At 41.5% G+C, this 25,453-nt stretch overlaps 1 protein-coding gene across 2 annotated transcripts in view; it reads left to right on the top strand.

Annotated features, from left to right (window-relative positions):
* Window positions 1-25,453, top strand: part of cabin1 (calcineurin binding protein 1) — a 564,595-nt gene that overhangs the window by 81,493 nt on the left and 457,649 nt on the right. For both annotated transcript variants that reach the window (XM_073055615.1, XM_073055613.1), the window contains exons 11-14: window positions 4,675-4,892; window positions 11,079-11,157; window positions 19,546-19,733; window positions 21,295-21,444. In XM_073055615.1, coding sequence (XP_072911716.1) covers window positions 4,675-4,892; window positions 11,079-11,157; window positions 19,546-19,733; window positions 21,295-21,444 — 635 coding nt within the window. The remainder of the gene's footprint in view (window positions 1-4,674; window positions 4,893-11,078; window positions 11,158-19,545; window positions 19,734-21,294; window positions 21,445-25,453) is intronic.

The raw sequence follows: 25,453 nt of genomic DNA, 5'->3' as shown, positions 1-25,453 counted from the left end.
CTAAAAGTACGTGTTTGGCACAGCATTGTGGGCCTTTATTATGCTGTATGGTTTCTATGTTTTAAACTCAGCAGGCTGGGCAGCATCTATGGCAAAAAGTACAGTCGACGTTTTGGGCCAAAACTCTTTGACAGGTCCTGTGTCAGCATTTTGTGTGTTTTGCTCCTGTGTCTTATGGTCATAACAGCCTCGTCATCTGCCACTGACACATGTATACTAATCCAGTATTAATCCTAGTTTTAAAAAATGTTCTAATATTCTCCTCAACTCCCCTCAGATTGTACAAGTCATCTATTCACTTAGTCAGGAGACTAAAAATAAAGATTAGCTTTATTTCTCGTATGTACATCGAAACATACAGTGAAATGCGTTGTTTGCATCAAATCACATCTGTGAGAATTGCAGCCTCATGTGTCGCTTCATTTACCAAAGTAACATCTCCAAAACTCACCAACCGTAACCCTTACGACTGTGAAATGTGGGAGGAAACTGAGGCACTCAGAAGAAAACCACGTGGTCATGGGGAGACCGTACAAGCTACCTACAGACAGCAGTGGGGGTCAAACCCTAGTCTTACAACTAGGGTGCTGTAACACATTGTGTTAAACATTACGCTACTGTCTGCCCCACACCTTACAGTGGCCAGTTAACCTATTGTCCTGCATGTTTGGGAATGTAGGAGGAAACCAGAGTCCACATTTCTCAACATTTTCATTCTTCAATAATTCCCCAACTAATCCCAGTATGTGAGGTTTGGGGATTATCTTTGTGTTGCCAGATTAAGCAAGATTGAAACTTTGACATTTTTGCATCTGTGTTATGATTACAGATTGGAAATGTTGATTTGATACCCCTGAGCCAGTATTTTGTCCAGGAAACACCCGAAAAAGCTGTTGTGACCATGTAAGGTGTAAAACTTCAAAACAAAATTCTGAATCATACGTTTTTTTTGTAATTTAGATAGAAAAGTTACATATCCATATTCCTTTAGCTGCTTATGGCGTGTAATTATGCAGTTCATTTGGTTTTTATTTTCTGAGGAAAGTTGAGAATTTGTTGGGCTATGAGAATGTTTTTTGTTAACTTTAGAAAAGAGCTTTTTACTCTGTGAAGGTCTGATTAACATAAATCAGCAAACTCTGTTTGCTGGATTTGTGTTGATGTGGCTAAACGACAACTTTTTTTAGATTTCTACCAGTTTTTTAAATCAACAAATGGCCTTGACCATTTCTGCCATTGTAATTTCCTGCAATCTTGGCCCCCTGACGTTAGTTCTACTCGAAGTTTGACCTTTTGATTACGGGGTAAACTTTGATATTTGCCTCCTCAGTTGTTTGGAACCTACTCTTTTGAATCTCCTCCCTAATCGTCTTGCCCTTAGTTTTTATTTCCTACTTTAAGACACTTGGTAAAACTTGTCTCTTTGACCAAGCTTGTCTTCACAGAAACCTTTGGAAAAAGATTGCCACAAACCACCTCCAACCTTTTTGCTCCATTGATGCTACTGATATTTGTCAATGAGACCAAGTATAGACTGGGTAACTGTTTTGCAGAACACCTATGCTCAGTCTGCAATGGTCACCCCAAGCTTCAGCTGTATGTCATTTCATCATCCCTTCCTATTCCTACACTGACCTGTTCATCCTTGGTCTTCTCCACAGCTAAAGTGAGGCTCAACACAAACTAGAGGAACAATTCCTTATATTTGCCTGAATAGTCTACAATATAATTGTGGGTGAACACTGAGTTTTCCAATTTCAGGTTATACTCCCTTCCAGTGAGTTCTTTTCACCCGTATGATCCTCTTCCTGTCTTCTCATTATTGTTTCCTTTCCCTCAAACCCCTCTGATTCTTGCTCCATCTGCAATTCACCTCTCCCCATTATCACTACCTTTACTTGTCAGATTCCAGCATTCAAAGGTCTAGACCTTTGTGTTCCTATTTATCTTCCTCCAGCAGCGGTCTCCAACCTTCACACTCCTGCTTCTTATTCTGTTGTTTCTTTGAACAAGAGAAAATTTGCAGATGTTGGAAATCTGAGCAACACGCACAAAATGCTGGAGGAACTCAGCAGGCCAGGCCTAGGGTTTTGGCTCAAAACATTGACTGTACTTTCTTCCATAGATGTTGCCTGGTCTGTTGAGTTCCTCCAGCATTTTGTGGGTGTTGCTGTTGTTTCTTTGGCTGCCTTTATCTATCATCCACCTGCTTTTAGTGGCGGGTAGAGATAAGATATATTTCTACTAAAGGAGTTATAAGGCGCTGCTTTCCTCTGGTTGGCCCTGCAGGTCACCCCTGGGGAACATGTAGCCCCCCCCCCCACCCCGATCAGGGTCACAGGAAACCAGGGGAGCAGGTGGTGGATGGTAGTGTGCGCAGCTGGTGCATATCACAAGACCTGATTATATGACCACTGATGCCAGGCAGACCATCTCTGAATAGTATATGATTTTCAAAAGATCTAAGATTTCTACTTTCTCGGCGAGAGATAGCATTTTATGCTCCCTCTTAGCCTTTGAGGAATTGCTTTGACCACTTATTTGCTTTTTAGAAGCCATTTTTTCACAGAAACAAAGTAGCGATTGAATGAGACTCAGCGAACAATGCTCAAACAACAGGTGCTAGAGAGAGAACTTCTAGGTTTTCTCAATCTGCGGTTGGTTGAATCCGTGCATACGGAACCCGTGGATAAGGAGGGCCAACTGTATATATAATATTTCCACATTTATGATCATCTCTATTCTCCATGGCTTTTACCCATTATCTTTAGACACTGATCCTGCTCCTGGTCTTGAAACCTTTTGCCATAGAGGCCAGTGTTCCACTTTCCTTATCTGTTTGCTGTATGTGCATGTTTTCTTTCATTGTCTGCTGTACAAGAATACTCAGATTCATTTTACCACCTCCTCTCCCAACTCGGTTATCTTTGTACTGAATCTGCCACTGGAGATGCCTGCATTGGGGCAGAAATTAAGCACTGTAATTGCTCTCTTTAATTTAGAATATTAATTACTCTAGGGACCGTATCTCGTTCAAAGCATCATCTATTTTATTCTGGGAGCTCCTATCTTTTCCTTTAGTTTTGAAAATAAAAAGAATTAAAAAAAAAGCTAGGTATACCCCACTCCTAACCATCTTCCTCCTCCCCAGATAACGTCATTCTTTGAACAGTTACGTCAATTGTGAGTCTCGCTTGCTGTCTCTGTGTAGTGTGCCTTTTCATGTTCTTTGAAATTTCTTACTGCTGGTGTCTGATCTCTCACAGTCCATCACTGTTTGAGCTCTTTCGTTGGCCTTTCCTTGGTCTTTTAGTATATTTAGTACCAGTATCTGGCCCTTCATGGGTCTGCTGTTATTCTGGTCTACATGTGTGTACCCAAGAGGGAAAAGGTAAAAGATGTAGAGACTCACAGACCAGCCTTTCTGTTTCTCCCCCTATATCTGTGAAACATTTTGTTTCCTCTTTGTTTCCACAATACAAAAGTGGCTTGGCAGAAGGAGTCAATGCTTCCTCGTTGTTTTCACAATTGGATGCCTGTGATTTGGGTGAGAATGTTGGTGGTATGATACTAAGTTGGTAATACGGTGTAGAGTGAAGAACGTTGGTTTCAAATCAAAGTTCCTAAAGGATCTTGATCAACTGGGAGAGTGAGCAAAGGATTGGCAGGTAAAATTTAAACTCAGGCAAGCGTGAAGTAGTGCATTTTGGGAAGTTAAACCAGGGCAGGATGGACACAACGAACAGCAGGGCCTTGGGAACTGACAGACCCAGAGGGTTCAAGTGTGTAGTTCCCAGAAAGCAGCAACGCAGATAAAGAGGAGGGTGAAGAAGGCATATGGCACATCTGCCTTCATTGGTTCGGATGTAATGCTACAGTTCAGTCGAATGTTGGTGAGATGACACCTAGAATATTGTGTGCAGTTTTGGTCACCATATTATGAGAAGGGTGTGATTAACTTAGACAAGGTGCAACAAGTATTCACAAGGATGTTTTCACAATTGGAGGAGTTGAGTTTAAAAAAAAGAGGCCTGGAAAGGTTGGCACTGTTTTTCTTGGGTGACCTTACAGAGGTTTATAAAATCATGAGCAGTATAGTAAGGTGGATTGTTACGGTCTTTTTCCCAGGATAAGGGAATCTAAAACTGCTGGACAAATGTTTAAGATGAGAGAGAAAAGATTTAAAGGGAACTAGAGGGCAGCTTTTTCCCAGAAACTGGTGTATATATGGAATGAACTTTCAGAGAAAGTATTAGAGGAAGGTAGAATTACAGTGTTTAAAAACAAAGGCATATATCAGACAGCTACATGAATAGGAAGGGCTTCGGGGGATACACTGTAGGTTGAATTCAGGCTAATGGAACAAGCTAAGGTAGGGACATTAATTGACAGGTCTCATTCACTTGCAGTCTCTTGTGTGGAGATTTGCTGAACTTATTCTATTTGTTTTTCAGACTTTGCACTAAGCACTAACTTTTCCACAATGTTTATTTTCAATGTGGTTCTGAATGTCAGTTGTTTGATAACTTTTCTTTGAGCTTGCGTATATTTCACAATTGAAAGAAATTTTAATGTGAATAATATAGGGGATTGAGATGGGCCATACCTAATGAAGTGTAGCACGTTAATCATCAATAGATCTTTATAACCTGAACCTTATTTTTGTACAAACAGAAAAGCAAGAAGTTCATAAGTTCTTACTGAATAATCTGAAGAATGGAGGGATACTGGATCTAATGCTAAAATATTTAAAAGTTCTTGGTCAGAAGTTCTTGGCAAAATGGCCACCTAAACTGACAGAAGTTGTCCTTTCGATCTACAACAACTGGAGGAAACACTGCAGCAGTCTGCCCAATCCTATCCTGAGAGAGTGCAGCAACCAGCACATTAAGGTACTGCAGTCAATCTACATAGTTCTAATAACCTTAGATATTTTTCATTTTGATTGTACTAAACCACCAACCCCTTGCATTTTATGCAAACTTAGACTGTGCTTATGAACAGTTCCAGCGATGGTTGCTGCCACCTCCTAACATACTGTATGCTCAGAATAGTGGATATGTTCTGCATGATGTGTATGGAAGTGCTTTGTAATTATCATGCTGCTTTTGTTTTCCAAAGTGTATTCCTCTTTAAAGTTGTAGTATTTCAAAATGAGAGGTGGTTCTTTGGATCATAAAGAAGTGATGAGCTTTCATATGTTGTTCAGTGTTGCAATTCATTACCACTGTAAGTTTATAAGAGAGGATAATGGAATACTACATTAGTATTGGAACGTAATATATAAAGTTGGAAACTTTAGGGGGCGGGGGGGTATAAAAGTATTTAATTTCTAGGTTACAGTAGAACACTTTTCTCCCTAAAGTTTTTCTTGGGTTGTGTTATAACTTAAATCCCAAGATATTTCAAAGTTCAAAATATGTTTATTATCAAAGTACATATATCACACAACCCTGAGATTCATTTTCTTGTGAGCATTCACAGTAAATACAAGAGAATCAATGAAAGTTGGCACCCAACAGGGCGGACAACCTACATGCAAAAAACAAACTCTACAAATGCAAAAAGGAAGAAAAAAATATAATAAATAAGCAAAACACATCAAGAACATGAGATGAAGAGTCCTTGAAAGTGATTCCATAGGTTGTGGGAACAGTTCAGTGATAGAGTGAGTGAAGTTATCTCCTCTGGTTCAAGAGCCTGATGGTTGAAGGGTAATAACTGTTCCTGAACCAGATGGCGTTTGTCCTAAGGCTTCTTCCTGATGGCAGCAATGAGACAGGAGCATGGCCTGGCTGGTGGGGTCCTTGATGATGGATGCTGGTTTCTTGTTAAAAGCCCTCCATGTTGTTATGCTCAAAGTGCACTGGGCTGTATTCACTACTCTTTGTGGGCATTGGTGCTTCATATTAGACCATGGTGGAACAAGTCACTGTTCTATAAGATGTAGGAGCAGGCTTAGGTCTCTCAGCTCATCGAGTCTGCTCTGGTGGACCATCAATGCTGATTATCCCGTATTCATACCTTTGATGCCCTGACTAATCATGAACCTCTCAAACTCCGTTTTAAATGTACCCAATGACTTTGCCTCCACAGCTATCTGTGGCAATGAGTTCCACAGATTCACCACCCTCTGGCTAAAGTAATTCCTCTTGATCTCGGTTCTAAATGGTCACCCCTCTATTCTAAGGCTGTGCCCTCTGGTCCTAGACTCACCCACTATCAAACCATCCTTTCCATGTCCACTCTATCTAGGCATATCAATATTAGATAGATCCTCCCTCTTTCTTCCAAATTCCAGTGAGTTTTTGTTCCTCATACATTAACCCTTTCATTCCTGGAATCATTCTCGTGAACCTCCTCTGGATCCTCTCCAATGCCAGCATATCTTTTCTTGGGTAAGGGGCTTACAAAAAATAAGCTTCGGCACCCGCCACATAGCACTCAAGCGTGAGCAAAGCAACATTAAAGACACAGACTTGCAGTAATCCCAAAGACTACATTGTTCACCCGGCATTCGACATACCACAGGCTCCCTCTCTCTCCCCAATAAGGGAGAAGGAATTGTCTTTGTTTTCACGGTGAGCAGGGAGACATAACAATCAACTCATTGGTTTACAATGTTAAAAGTCCATTACATCGTTTTCTTTGAGCTCTGTGCCCAAAGATCTCGAGTCTCTGGGCACACAGCCGTAGATATTCCAACTCCCTCGACGACACACGGGTCACCTGCCGTGACATTGATCTTCGATCCACCTGTCTCCAGAACCCCAAGATAATAGGCCTCCAGAGCTGAGCTGGACTCTTAGGTCGAGCCCTTGGCGTGCTGAAAAACTGCCAGTTATGAAACCCTGAAAGGGGGTCTCATTACGCAAAGAACCGTAGTCAATGTGTAACTCCAGGTCAGAGTCTTCAAAAGAACCCTGAAAGGGAAAAAATAGAGATATTAAAGATGGAGGTCATCATTAGCTTTCTTGGCAAAAGACTCAAGTGTGCAATGCTTCTCTAATGATTCTTTCATCTTCTGGAACTGAGTTACACCATAAGAAGCCTTTTCAGGGTGTCTTTTATGGAAATGTTCCTGCAATCTTGATGGTTTCATGGCTTAATTAGATGGTACAGTATTACAAATAAGGCACGTGGAGTATTGCTGATCTAATGGGAATGGGGTAAAACCATACCCCAGGTATGTCACATTGTATTGAGCATTTTCTGTCATTTCTTCACTTTAGCAGGATTAGAATTCAAGGCTTCACTGCCTTCAGACTCGTAGAGATGGCGCTATTTGTATTTATCCATCATTAGCAGGGCTAAATTAAAATAGAAAATTAACACAAACTGGGAATATCTATCAGATATTAATGAGGGCAGCGAGCTGACATGGAATTGAACGATGGTGGCGGCACATAAAGGAACAGTGAGGTGAAGATGAAGACTATTACAACAGTGAAAATTACATTGATAAGAGTTCGGATGGGAATCTGAATGTCAGTTGGAATAGAGCTAATGTTCGGGAAGATATAGAAACGTAGAAACATAGAAAACCTACAGCGCAATACAGGCCCTTCGGTTCACAAAACTGTGCCAAACATGTCCTTCCTTTAGAAATTACCTAGGGTTACCCATAGTCCTCTGTTTTTCTGAGCTCCATGTACCTGTCCAGGAGTCGCTTAAAAGGCCCTATCATATCCACTTCCACCACCATCGCCGACAGCCCATTCCACACACTCACCACTCTCTGCATGAAATAAAACTTACCCCTGACATCTCTGTACCTACTTCCAAGGACCTTAAAACTGTGCCCTCTCATGATGGTCATTTCAGCCCTGGGAAAAAGCTTCTGATTATCCACACGATCAATGCCTCTCAAATCAAGTCAAGTTTATTGACATTTCGACCATAAATTGCTGGTACAGTACACAGTAAAAACAAAACAATGTTCCTCCAGGACCCTGGTGCTACATGAAACACAAAACTACACTAGACAGCACAAGGCTACACTAGACTACGTAAAAAACAACATAAAAACTGCACTAGACTACAGACCTGCACAGGACTACATAAAGTGCACAAAACAGTGCAGGGCAGTACAATAATTAATAAACAAGACAATAGGCACAGTAGAGGACAAATTTCAATATAATAAATGATGTAGATGTCAGTCTGGACTCTTGAGTATTGAGAAGTCTGATGGCTTGGGGGAAGAAATTGTTGCACAGTCTGGTCGTGAGAGCCTGAATGCTTCAGTACCTTTTGCCAGATGGCAGGAGGGAGAAGAGTTTGTGTGAGGGGTGCATGGGGTCCTTCACAATACTGTTTGCTTTGCAGGGGCAGTGTGTGGTGTAAGTGTCTGCAATAGCGGGAAGAGAGGCCCCGATGATCTTCTCAGCTGACCTCACTATCCGCTGCAGGGTCTTGTGATCCGAGACGGTGCAATTCCTGAACCAGGCAGTAATGCAGCTGCTCAGGGTGCTCTTGATACATCCTCTGTAAAATGTGGTGAGGATGGGGGGTGGGAGATGGACTTCTCTTAGCCTTGGCAGAAAGTAGAGATGTTGCTGGGCTTTCTTTACTATGGAGCTGGTGTTGAGGGACCAGGTGAGATTCTCCACCAGGTGAACACCAAGACATTTGGTTCTCTTAACGATCTCTACCAAAGAGCCGTTGATGTTCAGCAGGGAGTGGTCGCTCCGTGCCCTCCTGAAGTCAACAACCATCTCTTTTGTTTTGTTCATGTTTCAGAGGCAGATTGTTGGTTCTGCACCAGTCCATTAGCCGCTGCACCTCCCCTCTGTAAGCTGACTTGTCGTTCTTTTGCTGATGAGACCCACCACAGTCGTTTCATCGGCGAACTTGATGATGTGGTTCGAGCTGTGTGTTGCAGCACAGTCGTGGTTCAGCTGAGTGAACAGCAGTGGACTGAGCATGCAGCTCTGGGGACCCCCCCCGTGCTCAGTGTGATGGTGTTGGAGATGCTGCTTTCGATACAGACTGACTGAGGTCTCCCTGTAGGAAGTTTAGGATCCAGTTGCAGAGGGAGGTGTTCAGGCCCAGCAATTTCAGTTTTCCAATCAGGTGCTGAGGGACGATTGTGTTGAATGGTGAACTGAAGTCTATGAACGGCATTCGAATGTATGTGTCTTTTTTGTCCAGGTGGGTTAGAGCCAGGTGAAGGGTGGTGGCGAGGGCGTCGTCTGTTGAGCGGTTGGGATGGGACGCGAACTGCAGGGGGTCCAGCGAGGGGGGCAGCAGGGTCTTGGTATGCCTCATGATGAGCTTCTTGAAACACTTCATGATGATGGATGTGAGAGCAACGGGACGGTGGTCGTTAAGACAGGACACTGAAGACTTCTTCAGCACGGGGACGATGGTGGCGGCTTTGAAGCACGTTGGAATGACAGCACTGCTCAGGGAGATGTTGAAGATGTCAGTGAGAACATCTGCCAGTTGATCTGCACACCCTTTGAGCACTCTACCAGGAATATTGTCTGGTCCAGCAGCCTTCCATGGGTTGACCCTGCATAGAGTTTTCCTCACATTGGCCACAGTAAGACACAGCACCTGGTCATTGGGAGGAGGAGTGGTCTTCCTCGCCACCACGTTATTTTCCGCCTCAAAATGAGTGTAGAAGTTGTTCAACGCATCTGGGAGGGAGGCATCACCAGCACAGGCAGGTGATGGTGTCTTGTAGTTGGTGATGTCCTGAATGCCCTTCCACATGTTATACAGCTCTATCAGATGGACTGTTGATAGAGAGGGCACAAATGATAGTCCTCTCCTCTGGACCTTCCTTTGAGAATGACTCTTGAGGCTTCTTAGTTGACACGGGTGATTCAATGGACCTCAAAGTCCTCTCCCTAAGCTCACAAAGTTCATACGTAGATACAGTGACCAAATTAAAGTCGAAACCCCTGTCTGTTTCCACAGGCAAAGGCAGCGAGGCATTACAGAGTGTTCGTGCTACCCACCCCCCACCCCAGAATAGGCTTCAAGGATCAGCGTAAAGGAGCCTTTCCCTTCCTTGAGACTTGGCAGCTGGATTTCTTAAGCTTAGCAGCAAGTTTCCCAGGCTGCTCGGACATCTCCTGAACTAGTTCCTCTCTCTAGTTCCTGTAGATTAATATCGGGATCTTAAGACTATTCCATTTAACACAATTGAACAATCACGCAAGGTCTCATAATCCCCAAAGATGGTTCTTGACCACACATATGAAGCCGAGGTCACTTTGAACAACTGAAGAGGAATCCTCGGGGTTGGCAGGTTCACTGATCGGCTCTATTGCACTGTTTGGTTCCGGCCAGCAATATATCTTTGCGCAAACTTTTTTCTGTAGATCTGTAGAGAAAGTTGAGAGTGTGTACTTGACTTACCAACAGTTAAATTACATGCACTCATTCTGTGTTGCGAGTTAAGGGGAATTGTTGGGTGGTTTATGCATCCTCAATAATATCTGTTTGGTAAGGTTCAATGAGAATGCTGAGTTCTAGATGCGCTGTGATGTTGACTACTCACTCCCTGCAGAGCTATGGTTCTTCCTGTGATCCAGTGCCTCATCATTTCTTTCTTTCCATTTCTTTTGGAAGTGTTTGTTCTACTAACAGTCGATCAGGTCTCATGCCTCAAGTTATGGAGTTATGGTGCCGGTCGCTCCCCCCAAGAATCCAAATCAGTATCTGGTTCAACATGTTCTATGACATCTCTGGAGCTTAACCATTCTTCATTCATCAGCATGGACTGAATAATCAAAAGCATCTTCATTCGTAATCATAGGGTTTGCAACAATCACGGATCCTTCAATTGTAGGCTTCATCATTGGATAGCAATAAAGTTCAAGTATTTTATTTTTAATACTTGTTAATGAGCCCAAGAAGTATTAAAATTCAGGAAGTATTTGGGGAAAAATAGTTGTGTGACTGTTTTGATGCTGTTTAACATTCAGTTAAACGACTAGCTGATATCAATGCTATTTTCTTAAATACTATATTTTCACCATTTTTTAAAATAAGTAACTGTTCTGTGCATAATGGTTTGAACTCTTTTTGTATTAGCATACTTACTTTTTCACCCTTTGTTTCAGGACATGATGGTGATGTGCCTAATATGTATGGAGCTACAGCTCGATCAGTGGCTTCTGACAAAGTCAAAAAGTACCACAGGTACGAACCACTTGAAAGGTTCACAATTTTAGGTTATTTAATAAGCTTCAAAATTTACAATTCATGGCACTCAGTTTCGTAGGCAAGAGCAATCTTTATTTAGATAACTGAATAAAGATTGCTTCTGAGACCCTGTTATATTAGAACTCTTGGCCACAGTTGCTTACTTTAGTAAATAATTCAATAGCTATGAAAATGTTATGATGTTCCAAAATGCTGTATAAATGTGTGCTGTTCAGTGATCAGAGCAATGACATTGCTGGGCTATTTCAGCACCAAGGAAAATTCTACACAAGATAGGACTAACTGCAGAAGAACTGTAAAACTAACTGCCTAAGAAAATGCAGAATTTACCTTGACTGCTCACCCCAGAAGAAAACAAAGAATGCATTTTTTTTCCAACAATTTTCAGTGAAATAGGTTGAAAGCCAGGCATCCAAAGAGTGTGAACTTTTCCCATTTTGATACAAAGATGGCAGGAAACACACTGGTTAAAATTTCATATCAGATTATGTTGATTCACTGTCTTTTCATGTTGAACACTACTATATCCGCTTAATAACATTAAATGCTTCAAGTAAATCTGTCAGGAGAAAAATAAAGTAGTTACTGAAAATGGATAGCCAGCCAGTTCGAGCAATGAACAGGAAAGACAAAGTCTGCAATTTCAGACCTGTACCTTGCATTAAAATCTAATGCCAAAATAGGTGTTTTAACATGGATAGCAGCACATAAGAAGAAACTGATGTGGCTGTTACAGTTGGGGATTATTAAGTTGTATTTACTGCAAACTCTTTAATAGAAAATTAAATTATAAAATTAATCTGAGGTTTATAAAATACTTTGGCTTTTGGGAGAAGGGACTTAATTTAAAGATGTCATTGTGAAATGTATATCTTGGGCAGGATGTGAAGTAATGGTTTGTTCTATCCTATTGTCATCATGGGCAGGATAGAGATTTTCTTTTTGCGTTAAATTACCACTTTATGTGTATTCAGTTCAAATTCCATTCAGAGCCAGCCAATATTCTTCAAGGCTGACTGTGGGTCAGTGGGAATGATTTCCTTGTTTCAGACAACATTATTTCTTGTAGCTGAAGAAAGAGAAGGGGGAACAGAAAGTCTTAGAAAGCACGTGGAGGGATTTCTTGCAGGTCGGCGGCGGTTATTTAAAAAGGGAGCTTTGAGAGCGTTTGTCCTGTTACGTATTCAGGCAACAATAAATATATATGAGTTAGGCAAGGGTTTTTATAACAAATAACACGTTTATTAAACTCTGAAAACAAACCCCCCCCAAAAGTAAACAAACACTAGCGTAACCGGAAATCAGCTGCTGTGCGGCAGATTCACAGTTCTTAATAGCGTTGCAGTTCAAACAGTTCTTAAAGCGGTATTGGAAAAAAAACAGTTCTTTAAAGCGGTATGCTGAAAGTTCAAAAGCTCACAGTCCATTTAAAAGGAGAGACTTTTTAAGGCGATTTAAATTCTCTTCCACGTCGTTGTCCTTCGATCCCCGGCATCGAACTTTCCCACGAAGAATTTTATGAAATATAACGGCTTAAAGGCACTGACCTTCCTTCCACACTATTCTCAAATCCTTTCTGGTCAAACCCAGGGATTAACAGCAAGAATAGTCAACGAAATCCTTCCGAATGAGGATCAAATAAGGTCGAACTTTCCACCGTCGAAAATCGATTCTCCTCGATCTTTAACTTCCGAACTTTTATCTTCACTCTCCACAGTAAAGAAACTGTTGGAAATGACCTTTTAAACTTTAGGCATTATATAAAACTTCATTTTTTAACTAAACTGCGTCATCACATTAAATCACGCAGTGACATGAAGTCAGCTTGGCAAATCTAGCCACGAACTGCCCCACCCTACAGGGTGGGTCTTCCTTTTATAACCTGTGAAAAAAAAACCTGTCACATGACCTCTACTGGCGGGAAAAATGACGTCACTCCACCATCACAAGACCATTACCTCAAGTCCAGTATAGCTTCAACCCCAGTCACGTGACAAGGGTACCACTGTCACGTGTCACGGGTACGTAACAGTCCATTGTATGTGGCCCATCAGCGGCTATAACTGAAACACCAGTCATGAGTTAGATGGCAGGGAAGGTTCAGGGATAAAAGGGAGACACTGCCCAGTGGAGCAGTCATTGACGGAGTGATCTGAAGCAGAGTGGTAGGGCTTTGGCTCATTCAGCTTTGATAATGGGTCAAGGCGAGGTAAGTTACCTGTGGGGAATAGAAACAGGAAGTATGTCTGTGAGGCCAGTGTTCTGTACTGGGTGTCAGATGTGGGATGTCCAGGAGATTCCCAGCCTCCTGGATGGCCACATCTGTACCAGATGCATCGAGCTGCAGCTAGGGTCCGGGTTAGGGAACTGGAGCTGCAGCTCGATGACCTTCGTCTGGCCAGAGAAAATGAGGAGGTTGATAGAATGGAGCTTTAGGCAAGTAGTCACACCGGGGACTCGGGAAACAGATAAGTGGGTAACAGTCAGGAGAGGGAAGGGCAAGAATCAGATACTAGAGGGTACCCCTGTGGCTATCCCCCTTAACAATAAGTACTCCTGTTTGAGTATTGTTGGGAGGATGACCTACCTGGGGGAAGCAACAGTGGCCCTGTGGCTCAGAAGGGTAGGGAAAGGAAAAAGGCAGCAGTAATAGGGGATTCTGTAGTTAGGGGATCAGACAGGCGATTCTGTGGATGCAGGAAAGAAACACAGATGGTAGTTTGCCTCCCAGGTGCCAGGGTCCGGGATGTTTCTGATCATGTCCATGATATCCTGAAGTGGGAAGGTGAACAGCCAGAAGTTGTGGTACATATTGGTACCGTCATAGGTTGAAAAGGGAGGAGGTCCTGAAAACAGACTACAGGGAGTTTGGAATGAAGTTGAGAAGCAGGACCTCAAAGGTAGTAATCTCGGGGTTAGGAATAGAGTGAGATGGAGAATAAATGCGTGGCTGAGGGATTGGAGCAGGGGACAGGGATTCAGATTTCTGGATCATTGGGCCCTCTATTGGGACAGGCGTGACCTGTAAAAAAAAGAGGCCAGGTTGCACTTGAATCTGAGGGGGCCAATATCCCGGCAGGGAGGTTTGCTAAGGCTACTTGAGAGAGTTTAACTAGAGTTGCTGGGGGGGGTGGGAACTGAACTGAAGAGACGGAGGAAAGGGGGGGTTGGCTCACAAATAAAGAAAGCTTGGAGACAGTGTGACAGGGAAGCTAGGCAGGTGATAGAGAAAGGATACACTCAGACGATAGTTGGAGATGTGTCTATTTTAACGCAAGAAGGATGAACAAAGCGGATGAGCTCAGATCGTGGATCAGTACTTGGAGCTATGATATTGTGGCCATTACAGAGACTTGGATGGCTGAGGGACAGGAATGGTTACTTAGAGTTCCAGGCTTTAGATGTTTCAGAAAGGACAGGGAGGGAGGCAAAAGAGGTGGGGGTGTGGCACTGCTGATCAGAGATAGTGTCACGGCTGCAAAAAAGGAGAAAGTCATAGAGAAAGTCTACTGAAAATCTGTGGGTGGAAGTTAGAAACAGGAAGGAGTCAATAACACTACTGGGGGGGGGGGGGTTTATAGACCACCCAATAGTAACAGGGACATCGAGGAGAGATAGGGAGACAGATTTTGGAAAGATGTAATAATAACAGGGTTGTTGTGGTGGGAGATTTTAATTTCCAAATATTGATTGGCATCACCTGAGAGCAAGGGGCTTAGATGGGGTGGAATTTGTAGGTGTGTTCAGGAATGTTTCCTGACACTATATGTAGATAAGCCTACAAGCTGTGCTTGATAAGCTGTACTTGATCTGGTATTGGGAAATGGACCTGGTCAGGTGTCAGTTCTCTCAGTGGGAGAGCATTTTGGAGATAGTGATCACAATTCTATCTCCTTTACCACAGCATTGGAGAGGGATAGGAACAGGCAAGTTAGGAAAGCATTTAATTGGATTAAGGGGAAATATGAAGCTATTAGGCAGGAATTTGGATGCATAAATTGTGAACAGATATTATCAGGGAAATGTATGGCAGAAATGTGGCAAATGTTCAGGGGATATTTGTGTGGAGTTCTGCATAGGTACATTCCAATGAGACAGGGAAAGGATGGTAGGGTACAGGAAGTGTAGTGTACAAAGGCTGTTGAAAATCTAGTCAAGAAGAATAGAAAAGCTAGGTAATGATAGAGATCTAGAAAATTATAAGGCTAGCAGGAAGGAGCTTAAGAATGAAATTAGCACAGCCAGAAGGTGCCATGAGAAGGCCCTGGCAAGCAGGATTAAGGACAACCCCAAGGCAATTCTATAAGTATGTGAAGAGCAAGAGGATAAGATGTTGGAGAATAGGACCTATCAAGTGTGACAGTGGAAAAGTGTGTATGGAACTGGAGGACATAGCAGAGGTACTTAATGAATACTTTGCTTCACTATTCACTACAGAAAAGGATCTTGGTGATTGTAGGGATAATTTACAATGGATTGAAAAGCTTGAGCATATAGACATTAAGCAAGAGGATGTGCTGGAGCTTTTGGAAAGCATCAAGTTGGATAAGTCTCCAGGACCGGTCGAGATGTACCCCGGGCTACTGTGGGAGGCGAGGGAGGAGATTTCTGAGCCTCTGGCAATGATCTTTCCATCATCAATTGGGCCGGGAGAGGTTCTGGAGGATTGGAGAGTTGCTGATGTTCTTCCCTTATTCAAGAAAGGGAGTAGAGATAACCCAGGAAGTTATAGACCAGTGAGTCTTATTTCAGTGGTTGGTAAGTTGATGGAAAAGATCCTGAGAGGCAGGATTTATGAACATTTGGAGAGACATAATATGATTAGGAATGGTCAGCATGGCTTTGTCAAATGCAGGTCATGCCTACAAGTCTGATTAAATTTTTTGAGGTTGTGAGTAAACATGTTGATGAAGGTAGAGTAGTAGATGTAATGTATTTGGATTTCAGCAAGGGATTTGATAAGGTACCCCATGCAAGACTTATCGAGAAAGTAAGGAGGATGGGATCCAAGGGGATCTTGCTTTGTGGATCCAGAACTGGCTTGCTCACAGAAGGCAAAGAGTGGTTGTAGACGGGTCATATTCTGCATGGAGGCCGGTGACCAATGGTGTGCCTCAGGGATCTGTTCTGGGACCCCTTCTCTGTGATTTTTATATATGACCTAGGTGAGGAAGTGGAGTTTGTAAATTTGCTGATGACATAAAGGTTGGGGATGTTGTGGATAGTGTGGAAGGCTGGCAGAGGTTACAGCAGGACATCAATAGGTTGCAAAACTGGGCTGAGTTCAACCCAGGTAAGTGTGAGGTGGTTCATTTTGGTAAGTCAAATATGATGGCAGAATATAGTATTAATGGTAAGACTCTTGGTAGTGTGGAGGATCAGAGGGATCTTGGGGTCTGAGTCCATAGGACACTCAAAGCTGCTGTACTCGTTGCCTCTCTGGTTAAGAAGGGATACAGTACATTGGCTTTCATCAGCCTTGGGATTGAGTTTAAGAAATGAGAGGTAATGTTGCAGCTATATAGGGCCCTGATCAGACCCCTCTTGGAGTACATGTTCAGTTCTGGTCACCTCACTACAGGAAGGATGTGGAAACTATAGAAAGGATGCAGAGGAGATTTACAAGGATGTTACCTGGGTTGGGTTGCATGACTTATTAGAATAGGTTGAGTGAACTTGTCCTTTTCTCCTTGGAGTGCCAGAGGATGAGAGGTGACCTGATAGGGGTGTATAAGATGAGAGACATTGATCGTGTGGATCATCATAGGATTTTTCTTATGGCTGAAATGGTTAACACGAGAGGGCACAGTTTTAAGGTACAGAGGCAATGTCAGGGGAAGTTTTTTATGGAGAGTGTGGTGAGTGCGTGGAATGGGCTGCTGGTGACAGTGGTGGGGGCAAATACAATAGGGTCTTTTAAAAGACTCCTGGATAGGTAGGTGGTGCTTAGAAAAATAGCGGGCTATGGGTAACCCTAGATAATTTCTAAAGTAAGTACATGTTCAGCACAGCATTCTGGGCCGAAGGGCCTGTATTGTGCTGTAGGTTTTCTATGTTTCTATCGTAGTGGCGTTTGAATATTAAGTCAAGGTCATATCATCTAGCACGGAAACAGACCCTTTAGCCCTAAGGATCCATGTTCACGAAGATAACCCATCCATGGTCCCACTTGACTGTGTTTTATCCATAATCTTCTGAGCCTTTCCAATCCATGTACCTGTTCTGAAAGATTGGCTTCTGTGGTTTATGAATGTTTTATCTCGGCTTTTTGTGGAGCACAGAATGTGAAACGGTTTCAGGGTAGGACAGTGTTCCAGAGCCCTGAGAGCTGCTTAGCTGAGTGATAGACCTTAACCACGTCCATCTGCATCTCAGTGGATTTTTCAGGATGCACGCTGTCGAAAGCAGAGAATGGTACTTGAAGTACATCAGTAAGAAAGTGGAGGCTACGGTGCTTATGTTGGTGTTCTAGGTAGATTTTGCAGATGAAATTAATCCTTATTTTAGCCTGGGCCATAATCTTCGTCAGATAATGTGACAGAAACTCTGCTCCAAGGTGTATCGGTGTCAGTCATGGTACTACAACTCTCCACGAGAAGTTCCTGCATGGCTGGTGGGGTGGAATGCAGTCATTGTGGATTCTTCCAGATTGGAAGTCTGCAAGAAACTGGAAGGTGTGACTGCTACAAAGGGTACTGGTATTTCTGGAGCTATTTAGACATTACAACCGGATCTGCTGTGAGAATGGTCATCTCACTAAAGCTCTTTAACTGTGTCATGAGTGTCCTATTATCATGACAGACTAATTTTCTTAATATTGTGGCAGACATATCTCTGATGTCAGATACAGAAGCAATGAGAAATAAAAGCAATCCTTTGGGAAGATACTTGTTGAGGGTTTGTGTCCTGCTGCTCTTATCTGTCAGGGACATCTACATTTGCACAGTAGGCGAAGCAGCTTCCAGAGTGTATCAAGTGTAGATGGAGAGTGAGGGAATTCCGGGAACGGTAGGCCCCCAGGGAACTGAGTGCTTTATAGGTACAGGTTGAGTACCCTTTATTTGAAATTCTAATATCCGAAAACCTCAGAAATCCAAATTTTTTTTGACTGTCGATATGATGTCAGAAATGGAAAATTTCATAGTACACTGGGAAGGTTCCCAGGCGATGAACAGGTTTCTGAGCACCACAGACAGTTCTGAGAAGTGAGCTCATGTATGTAATGAACGGAAGTTAATGAAAAATAGATAAATACTGCATAAAGTGAAAAATGAATATCTCAATCATGTATCATCAAGGTAAACATATGCTGATCATAAAACAAATAAAAATCTATCACAATGGACTGAAAATTGAAGGTAATTGTGAATATTCAGCAAGCTGGTTGGGAAAATTTCAGAAAACACTAATTTTTTCAAACCATCTGCTAATCGCAAGAATCTAGCACTAGAGCAAGTCTAGGATGCTAATTGTTTTTATATGTTACATTACGGTATTAAACTTTTAAAGAGTCACTGATGAAAAGTCTACAACGCTGATTTTATATCTTACATAAAACCTCAAAAAAAAATGTAAGCTAGAAGTACAGTGTCCTGTAGTCTTTTAATCGGAACATTGTAGATGAAGACTGAAAGCCTGCCGTTGCTCATTGTTGTTCAACAGCTGATTCAGATAGTCTCCTGATGCTGCTGTGCTGCTTTTGTTACCCTGCACACATTATATTTTCATTATATTAATGGTATGTCATAATTTTTACTGTTAAGTACATATGTCTGATTAACAAGCATAAGGCAAAGACTGCTTACCAGTAGCACATAAATTCAGAGTTGGAAATGATGGTGATCCCATCATTATATATTCCAAAATTCAAAGTTCTTCTGGCCCCAACAATGTCAGATAAGGGGTACTAAATCTGTGGTAGTAACCATATTTTTATTTGAAATTATTAAGTGTTGTAAATCCCTGATGGTTGTATTTTGTGACTAAATAAACTTCTGTAGTTCTGAAAAAGAAAAGCAGGTGAAAGGTCTTTGGATGTTTGTGGAATTTTGCTTTGGAGTTTGTTGTATGATAGAATTGATTGGAGGACAGAAAATAGTTAATGTAAATTGTAAATAGTAATTTACTGGCATCACATTTCAGTTCCTGGATTTTCTGACTGAAATCATGATGTTGCATTTGTAATCTGCAGAGGGAACTTGCCCTGTGTGAAGTTTAAAGTGAGCAGTTTCAATCAGGCAGGTGTGATTATTGTCTTGGTCCTTGTGAATGTGATATTTTGAAGAATTTCTTCCCATGTGACACATGAGGAATCTATTTTAATTGACATGAAATCCTGATTTTTTTTCCCCTTCCCCACTTCAGTTTCCCCTCGGAAATGTACCTCTAGCAACACAGCAGCGCAATTGGGTCCTGATTTTCCGGGAAGCCATTATTTGGGGGACCTAATTCAACTGGCCTTCACTTCCTCTCAGAGGGATCTGTTCGAGAATGACTGGCTGGTATTTGTTGTTCAAGTGTACTGGTTGAAAGCCCGCTTCATGGCATTGCAGGTTTGTATTTTCTGGTTAATACAGTTGCTTGTAAGGAGAATACACTGATGCTCAGTTTTCTGATTCTTGGCTCACTGAAGAGACATTGGGAGAAAATTATTTCTGCAATTGTATCAGGTTCACTTTGAAAGTTTTACTAAGTTAAGGGAAAGTGGGTCGTACTGCCTAGATGACGGCAAGAACCATTTTCTCAAAGATTCACAGAAAGTCAGCATCCAGGTACAATTAAGAAGGCAAATAATTACAGAAGGTTTGGTTCATGTACCAATGTGGGTTTTTGTTGCTGTCACTTGTAAGGAAGAATATAGTTATTGTGCTGAAGATACTGTAAGGATTCACTAGATATCATTCTATGATGATAGGACTGGCCATTGAAGAAATTTAAAAGTAAAATGGGCCTGTATTCTCTGGAAAATTGGTCTGATAGAAAACTGCAAAATTTAACAGTGTAGGTATTAAGAGCTATTTTCTTCTGGCTGAAGTCCAGAACTAGTGAATTATGGTTGTAATTTAATGCTGTTTAAGAGTGATTTAAATTGAAATTTCTGCACTCAGGAATATGAATCCTTGATTTTCTATTTTGTAGGATATTTTTCATTTCCTTCAATCAGGACTGAAATTAGCATCCTGCTTCTTGTAACATTTATAGTATATGTCCCATCTGTTTTGGAGCCCCCAATTTGCATTACCTTATTTTTATTGGGTTTGAATTCTTTGTTTCTTGAAAGTCAAGTGTCAATCCAGTACTATTCTATTCTATGTATCATGCAAGATTACATATTTTAGTCCACTAGAGAGAATCAGTTGTGCAAATTGTCTTTATCCTGTACACTCAGTGGTCATTTTACACTTGTACATCTTGTTAATGCAAATATCTAATCAACCAATCATGTGGCAGCAACTTAGTGCATAAAAACATGCAGGCATGGTCAAGAGGTTCGGTAAATGTTCATGTCATACATCAGAATGGGGAAGAAATGTGATCTAAGTGTCTTTGCCCGTGGAATGAATGTTGGTGCCAGACAGGGTGGTTTGAGTATCTCAGAAATTTCACACACAGCAGTCTCTAGAGTTTACAGAAAATGGTGTGAAAAACAAAAGTAAATCCACTGAGCGGCAGTTCTGTGTGTGAAAACGCTTTGTTAATGGGAGAGGTCAGAGGAGAATGGTCAGACTGGTTCAAGCTGACAGGAAGATGGCAGTAACGCAACTAACCATGCATTACAACAATGATATGCCGAAGAGCATCTCTGAACTCACAACTTGTCAACTTGAAGGCAGTGGCTGTAGTAGCAGAAGACTTTGAGCATGCACTCAGTGGTGTCTTTAATAGGTACAGGAGCTACTGAATGAAGTGGCCAATGGGTGTATACTGTGTAATTCAGAATTAAAAAAAATTTCTGTCCAGTATAGTGCAACTTACGAGCCTGTTAGCTGTTGTAATAATATAAAATTGTGAGCAGGCTTGTACTATGAAATTGTTCATGGAGGAAAGTGTTTTTCAGTAGTTTGAGTAAGAATCAAAGCCACCAGTTTGAATTTTCAACGTATCATTTCACAGGGTGATATGGAACAAGCTCTGGAGAGCTATGATATCTGCACAAGTTTGTTTTGCAGTTCATTGGGAATTAAGATGGGCAGCAGGAGTGGTGATGGTTTCACTATCAGACTGCCGAATTTACATGTGGATTCTGCCATATCGTTGGAAGAGGTACAAAGTCTTTCTTTCTGTAATGAAAACTTGAGTAACAATGTTGGATGAGTTGACAGTTGATTTTTATACAATTGGTTGTGTTTGTTGGTGTGTTAACTTACTATCACTCTTTAGGAATTCACTTCTAAGCAAATGAGCAGTTTACCTTTTGCCTTCGCCTTGTCTATAAGCAGTGTGCTATTGCCAAACCTGAGACACCTGCTAGCTGCATGGTACTGATGTTTCCTTCCTGTTCTCCCCGCTACCCTCAACAGTTATCTTTATCGGATCTGTAACTGGTAATTTGATGTGGAGAAATACATGCATAAACCTGTTTCTTTCATGTACCAGGTTCGAATCAGCAGGACTGTAAAGTCCTGAGGAAGGTACTTGGCCTGACACATTGTTCATTGCCCTCCATTGATGCTGCATGACCCACTGAGTTCCTCCAGCATTTTGTGTGTGTTTATCTAGATTTCTAGCACATACAGCCACTCTAGTGTCTGTGGACTGTAGTATTAATCTTATTCTTTGATGGAATAAACTTGTTAAATCATCTGCCCTCATCATTCGTTTTGTTGGTTCCTAGGGAGATAAAAATAGAAAAAGGAAAATATCTTTGCTGTAACTTTGCCCAGGAAAGCTTTGCATTATCGTACCAAATTTAAATCAGTTATATTTTTAGACTGAAATTATGCCTGAAATTGTTTTTAAAATGAAGGCACACGTTTCCCCCACTATCCGAAGGTAGAGCATTCCTATGAAACTGTTTGTAAGCCAAAATGTTGTAAAGCGAAGAAGCAATTACCATTAATTTATATGGGAAAATTTTTGAGTGTTCCCAGACCCAAAAAATAACCTAGCAAATCAAACCAAATAACACATAAAACCTAAACTAACACGAACAAGCAAGAATGATATGATAAATATACAGCCTATGTAAAGTAGAAATATTGTATGTCCAGTGTAGTTTCACTTATTAAAATCGGGAAGACAGCGAGTCAAAATCGATTTGGAGAAGAAAAAATCGGCACATAAACACATGCGCACGTACATGCATACGTACGTACATGCCTATGCACTTACACACATAGGCACGTACATGCATGCACACACAACTGCTTGCACAAGACTTCACAGTCCTGATGAAGGGTCTCAGCCCGAAACATCGTCAGCGCTTCTCCCTATAGATGCTGCCTGGCCTGCTGCGTTCCACCAGCATTTTGTGTGTGTTGCTTGAATTTACAGTTGCAAATTTCCTCGTGTTTGACAGTCATGGTAGTCTTTCGGAGTAAGCACACGTATAAAGTGGGTGTCTTTTTTTTGTAAAAGCGAAAATCCTCTTTGGTTAGCGAAAACAGGTACTAATGAAAATCTTTCGTAACAGTGAGCTGTCGTAAAGTGAAAGTTTGAAAAACGGGGGCCACCTGTACTTAGTATTTAGGCAATACACAAAATGCTGGAGCAGCTCAGCAGGCCAGGCAGTATCGACGTTTTGGGCCAGGACCCTTCATTAGGACTGGAACAATGATGAGAAGTCAAGAATAAAAAAAAGTATGCAGAGGGGAAGGAATATTAGGTGATAGGTGATACAGGATACAGGGAGCTGGGAAGTTGACTGGTGAAAGAGATAAAGGGCTGGAAAAGGGGGAATCTGATGGGACAGTGTAGAAGACCATGGAAGAAAGGGAAGGAGAAAGAACAACAGAAGGAGGTGGTGGGCAGGTAAGGAGGTGAGGTGAGAGAGGGAAACGGGAATGGGGAACGTTGAAGCAGGGGCGGGTGCAGTTACTGGAAGTTAGAGAAATCAACGTTCATGCCATCAGGCTGGAGGCCACCCAGACTGAACATAAGGTGTTGCTCCTCCAACCTGAGTGCAGTAGAGGAGGCCATGGACTTGCATGTTGGAATGGGAATGCAAAGTAGAATTGAAGTGGGTGCTAAAGGGAGATCTCGCTTTTCCTTAGTATTTAATTCAGTCTATTTCCTATACTGGATGCAACAATCAAATCTAGTAAAGTTGGAAAGGTTCAGCAGTCAGTAATATCTGAACTCAAAGTTCTTTGATTCTGAGTGTAGGCATATACTTGCTGTCCTTTAATTTCCCATCAATAGCTTGGTAATTCAACAACCCAGCATCGATTGTATGAATCTCTACAGCTTCCAAAAGCAAACCTGTAACCAACATTTATTTCTCTGTGTGTGTGTGTGTGTGTGTGTGTGTGTGTGTGTGTGTGTGTGTATGTGTATATATATATATATATATATATATATATATATGTATATATATACATATATATATATATCTGGATCTATATATCTCTGCCCTGTTCTCTTATCTAATGCATACAATATACTTTCATCCCCAGGAATTATCCTGTTCCAAGCTAAGACTGGAATTACTCCTGTTAGATGAGGAAGCCTTTCATAACAAGATTGCAGTATACTGTGTGCATTTTTGTACTTCACACCATAGAAAATTAAATGTATTTATTTTGGCTTTTAATATTTTCATTTGTTGCTTTGTGAAACACATTGTCTTGAGGTAACGGATATTTCAACACGCTACTGTTCATACAATGTCTTTAAAAAGTATTCACCCCTCCTTGGAAGTTTTCATGTTTTATTGTTTTGCAACATTGAATCACAGTGGATTTAGTACGGCTTTTTTCAGCAGAGAAAGACTCTTTTGTGTCAAAGTGAAAACAGATCTCTACAAAATGATTTAAATTAATTACAAATATAAAACATAAAAAAGTTGATTGCATAAGTATTAGTTTTAGAAGTCACATAATTAGTATCAGAATCAGGTTTATTGTCGCTGGCATGTGTCGTGAAACTTGTTAACTTGGCAGCAGTTCAGTGCAGTACATAATGTAGAAGAATAAATAAGTAAATAAATGACAGTGTATGTATATTGAGTATATTAAAAGTTGTGCAAAAACATAAATAATACATATAAAAAAAGTGGGTAGTGTTCATGGGTTCAATGTCCATTTAGGAATCAGCTGGCAGAGGGGTAGATGCTGTTATTGAATCGCTGAGTGTGTGCCTTCAGACTTGTGTGCTTCCAGTTTGATGGTAACAATGAGAAATGGAGATCTGCTTTTGAAGACCTCTGTGCAGTTAGGGTGTTTCAATTGATTGTAGTAAAAATACACCTGTATCTGGAAGGACCAACTGCTGGTGAGTGAATATCCTGGCAAAAACTACACCATGGAGACAAAAAAGCACTCCAAGCAACCCTGCAAAAAGGTTATTGAAAAGCGCAAGTCAGGAGATGGATACAAGAAAATTTGTATGTCACTGAATATCCCTTGGAGAACAGTTAAGTCAATCATCAAGAAATGGAAAGAATATGGCACAGCTGTAAATCTGCCTTGAGCAGGCCATCCTCAAAAACTGAGTGATTGTGCAAGAAGGGGTCTAGTGAGGGAGGCCACCAAGAAACCTATGACATCTCTGGAGGAGTTAATAGCTTCAGTGGCTGAGACATTTAAAACAACTGTTGCCCTGGTGCTTCACCAGTTGCAGCTTTATGGGAAAGTGACAAAGAGAAAGTCACTGTTTAAAAAAAAAATTCACATGTATTGACAGCTAGAGTTTGCTGGAAGGCATATGGGAGACTGAAATCAGCTGGAAGAAGTTTCTATGCTTTGATGAAGCCAAAATTGAGCTTTTTGGCTAAACATCTCACATAATCAAACACACACTATCCCTACCGTGAAGCATGTGGTGGCTGCATCATGCTGTGGAGATGCTTCACTGCAGCAGGCCCTGGAAGGCTTGTGAAGGTAAAGGGTAAAATGAATGCAGTAAAATAGAAAAGGCATGTCAAAAGGGCAATGTTATGATAGTTGCAGGAGATTTTAACATGCAGGTCGATTGGAAAATCAGGTTGGTAATGGATCTCAAGAGAGTGAGTTTGTTGAATGCCTAAGTGGTGGCATTTTAGAGCAGTTTGTCATTGAGCCTACTAGGGGATCAGCTATACTGGATTGGTGTTATGTAATGAACCGGAGGCAGT

Source organism: Hemitrygon akajei, chromosome 9 (genome assembly GCF_048418815.1).
Source record: "Hemitrygon akajei chromosome 9, sHemAka1.3, whole genome shotgun sequence".
In the NCBI taxonomy this organism is placed as follows: domain Eukaryota; kingdom Metazoa; phylum Chordata; class Chondrichthyes; order Myliobatiformes; family Dasyatidae; genus Hemitrygon; species Hemitrygon akajei.
Note: the sequence above shows the minus strand (reverse complement) of the source record. Positions and strands in the feature narration are given on the sequence as shown.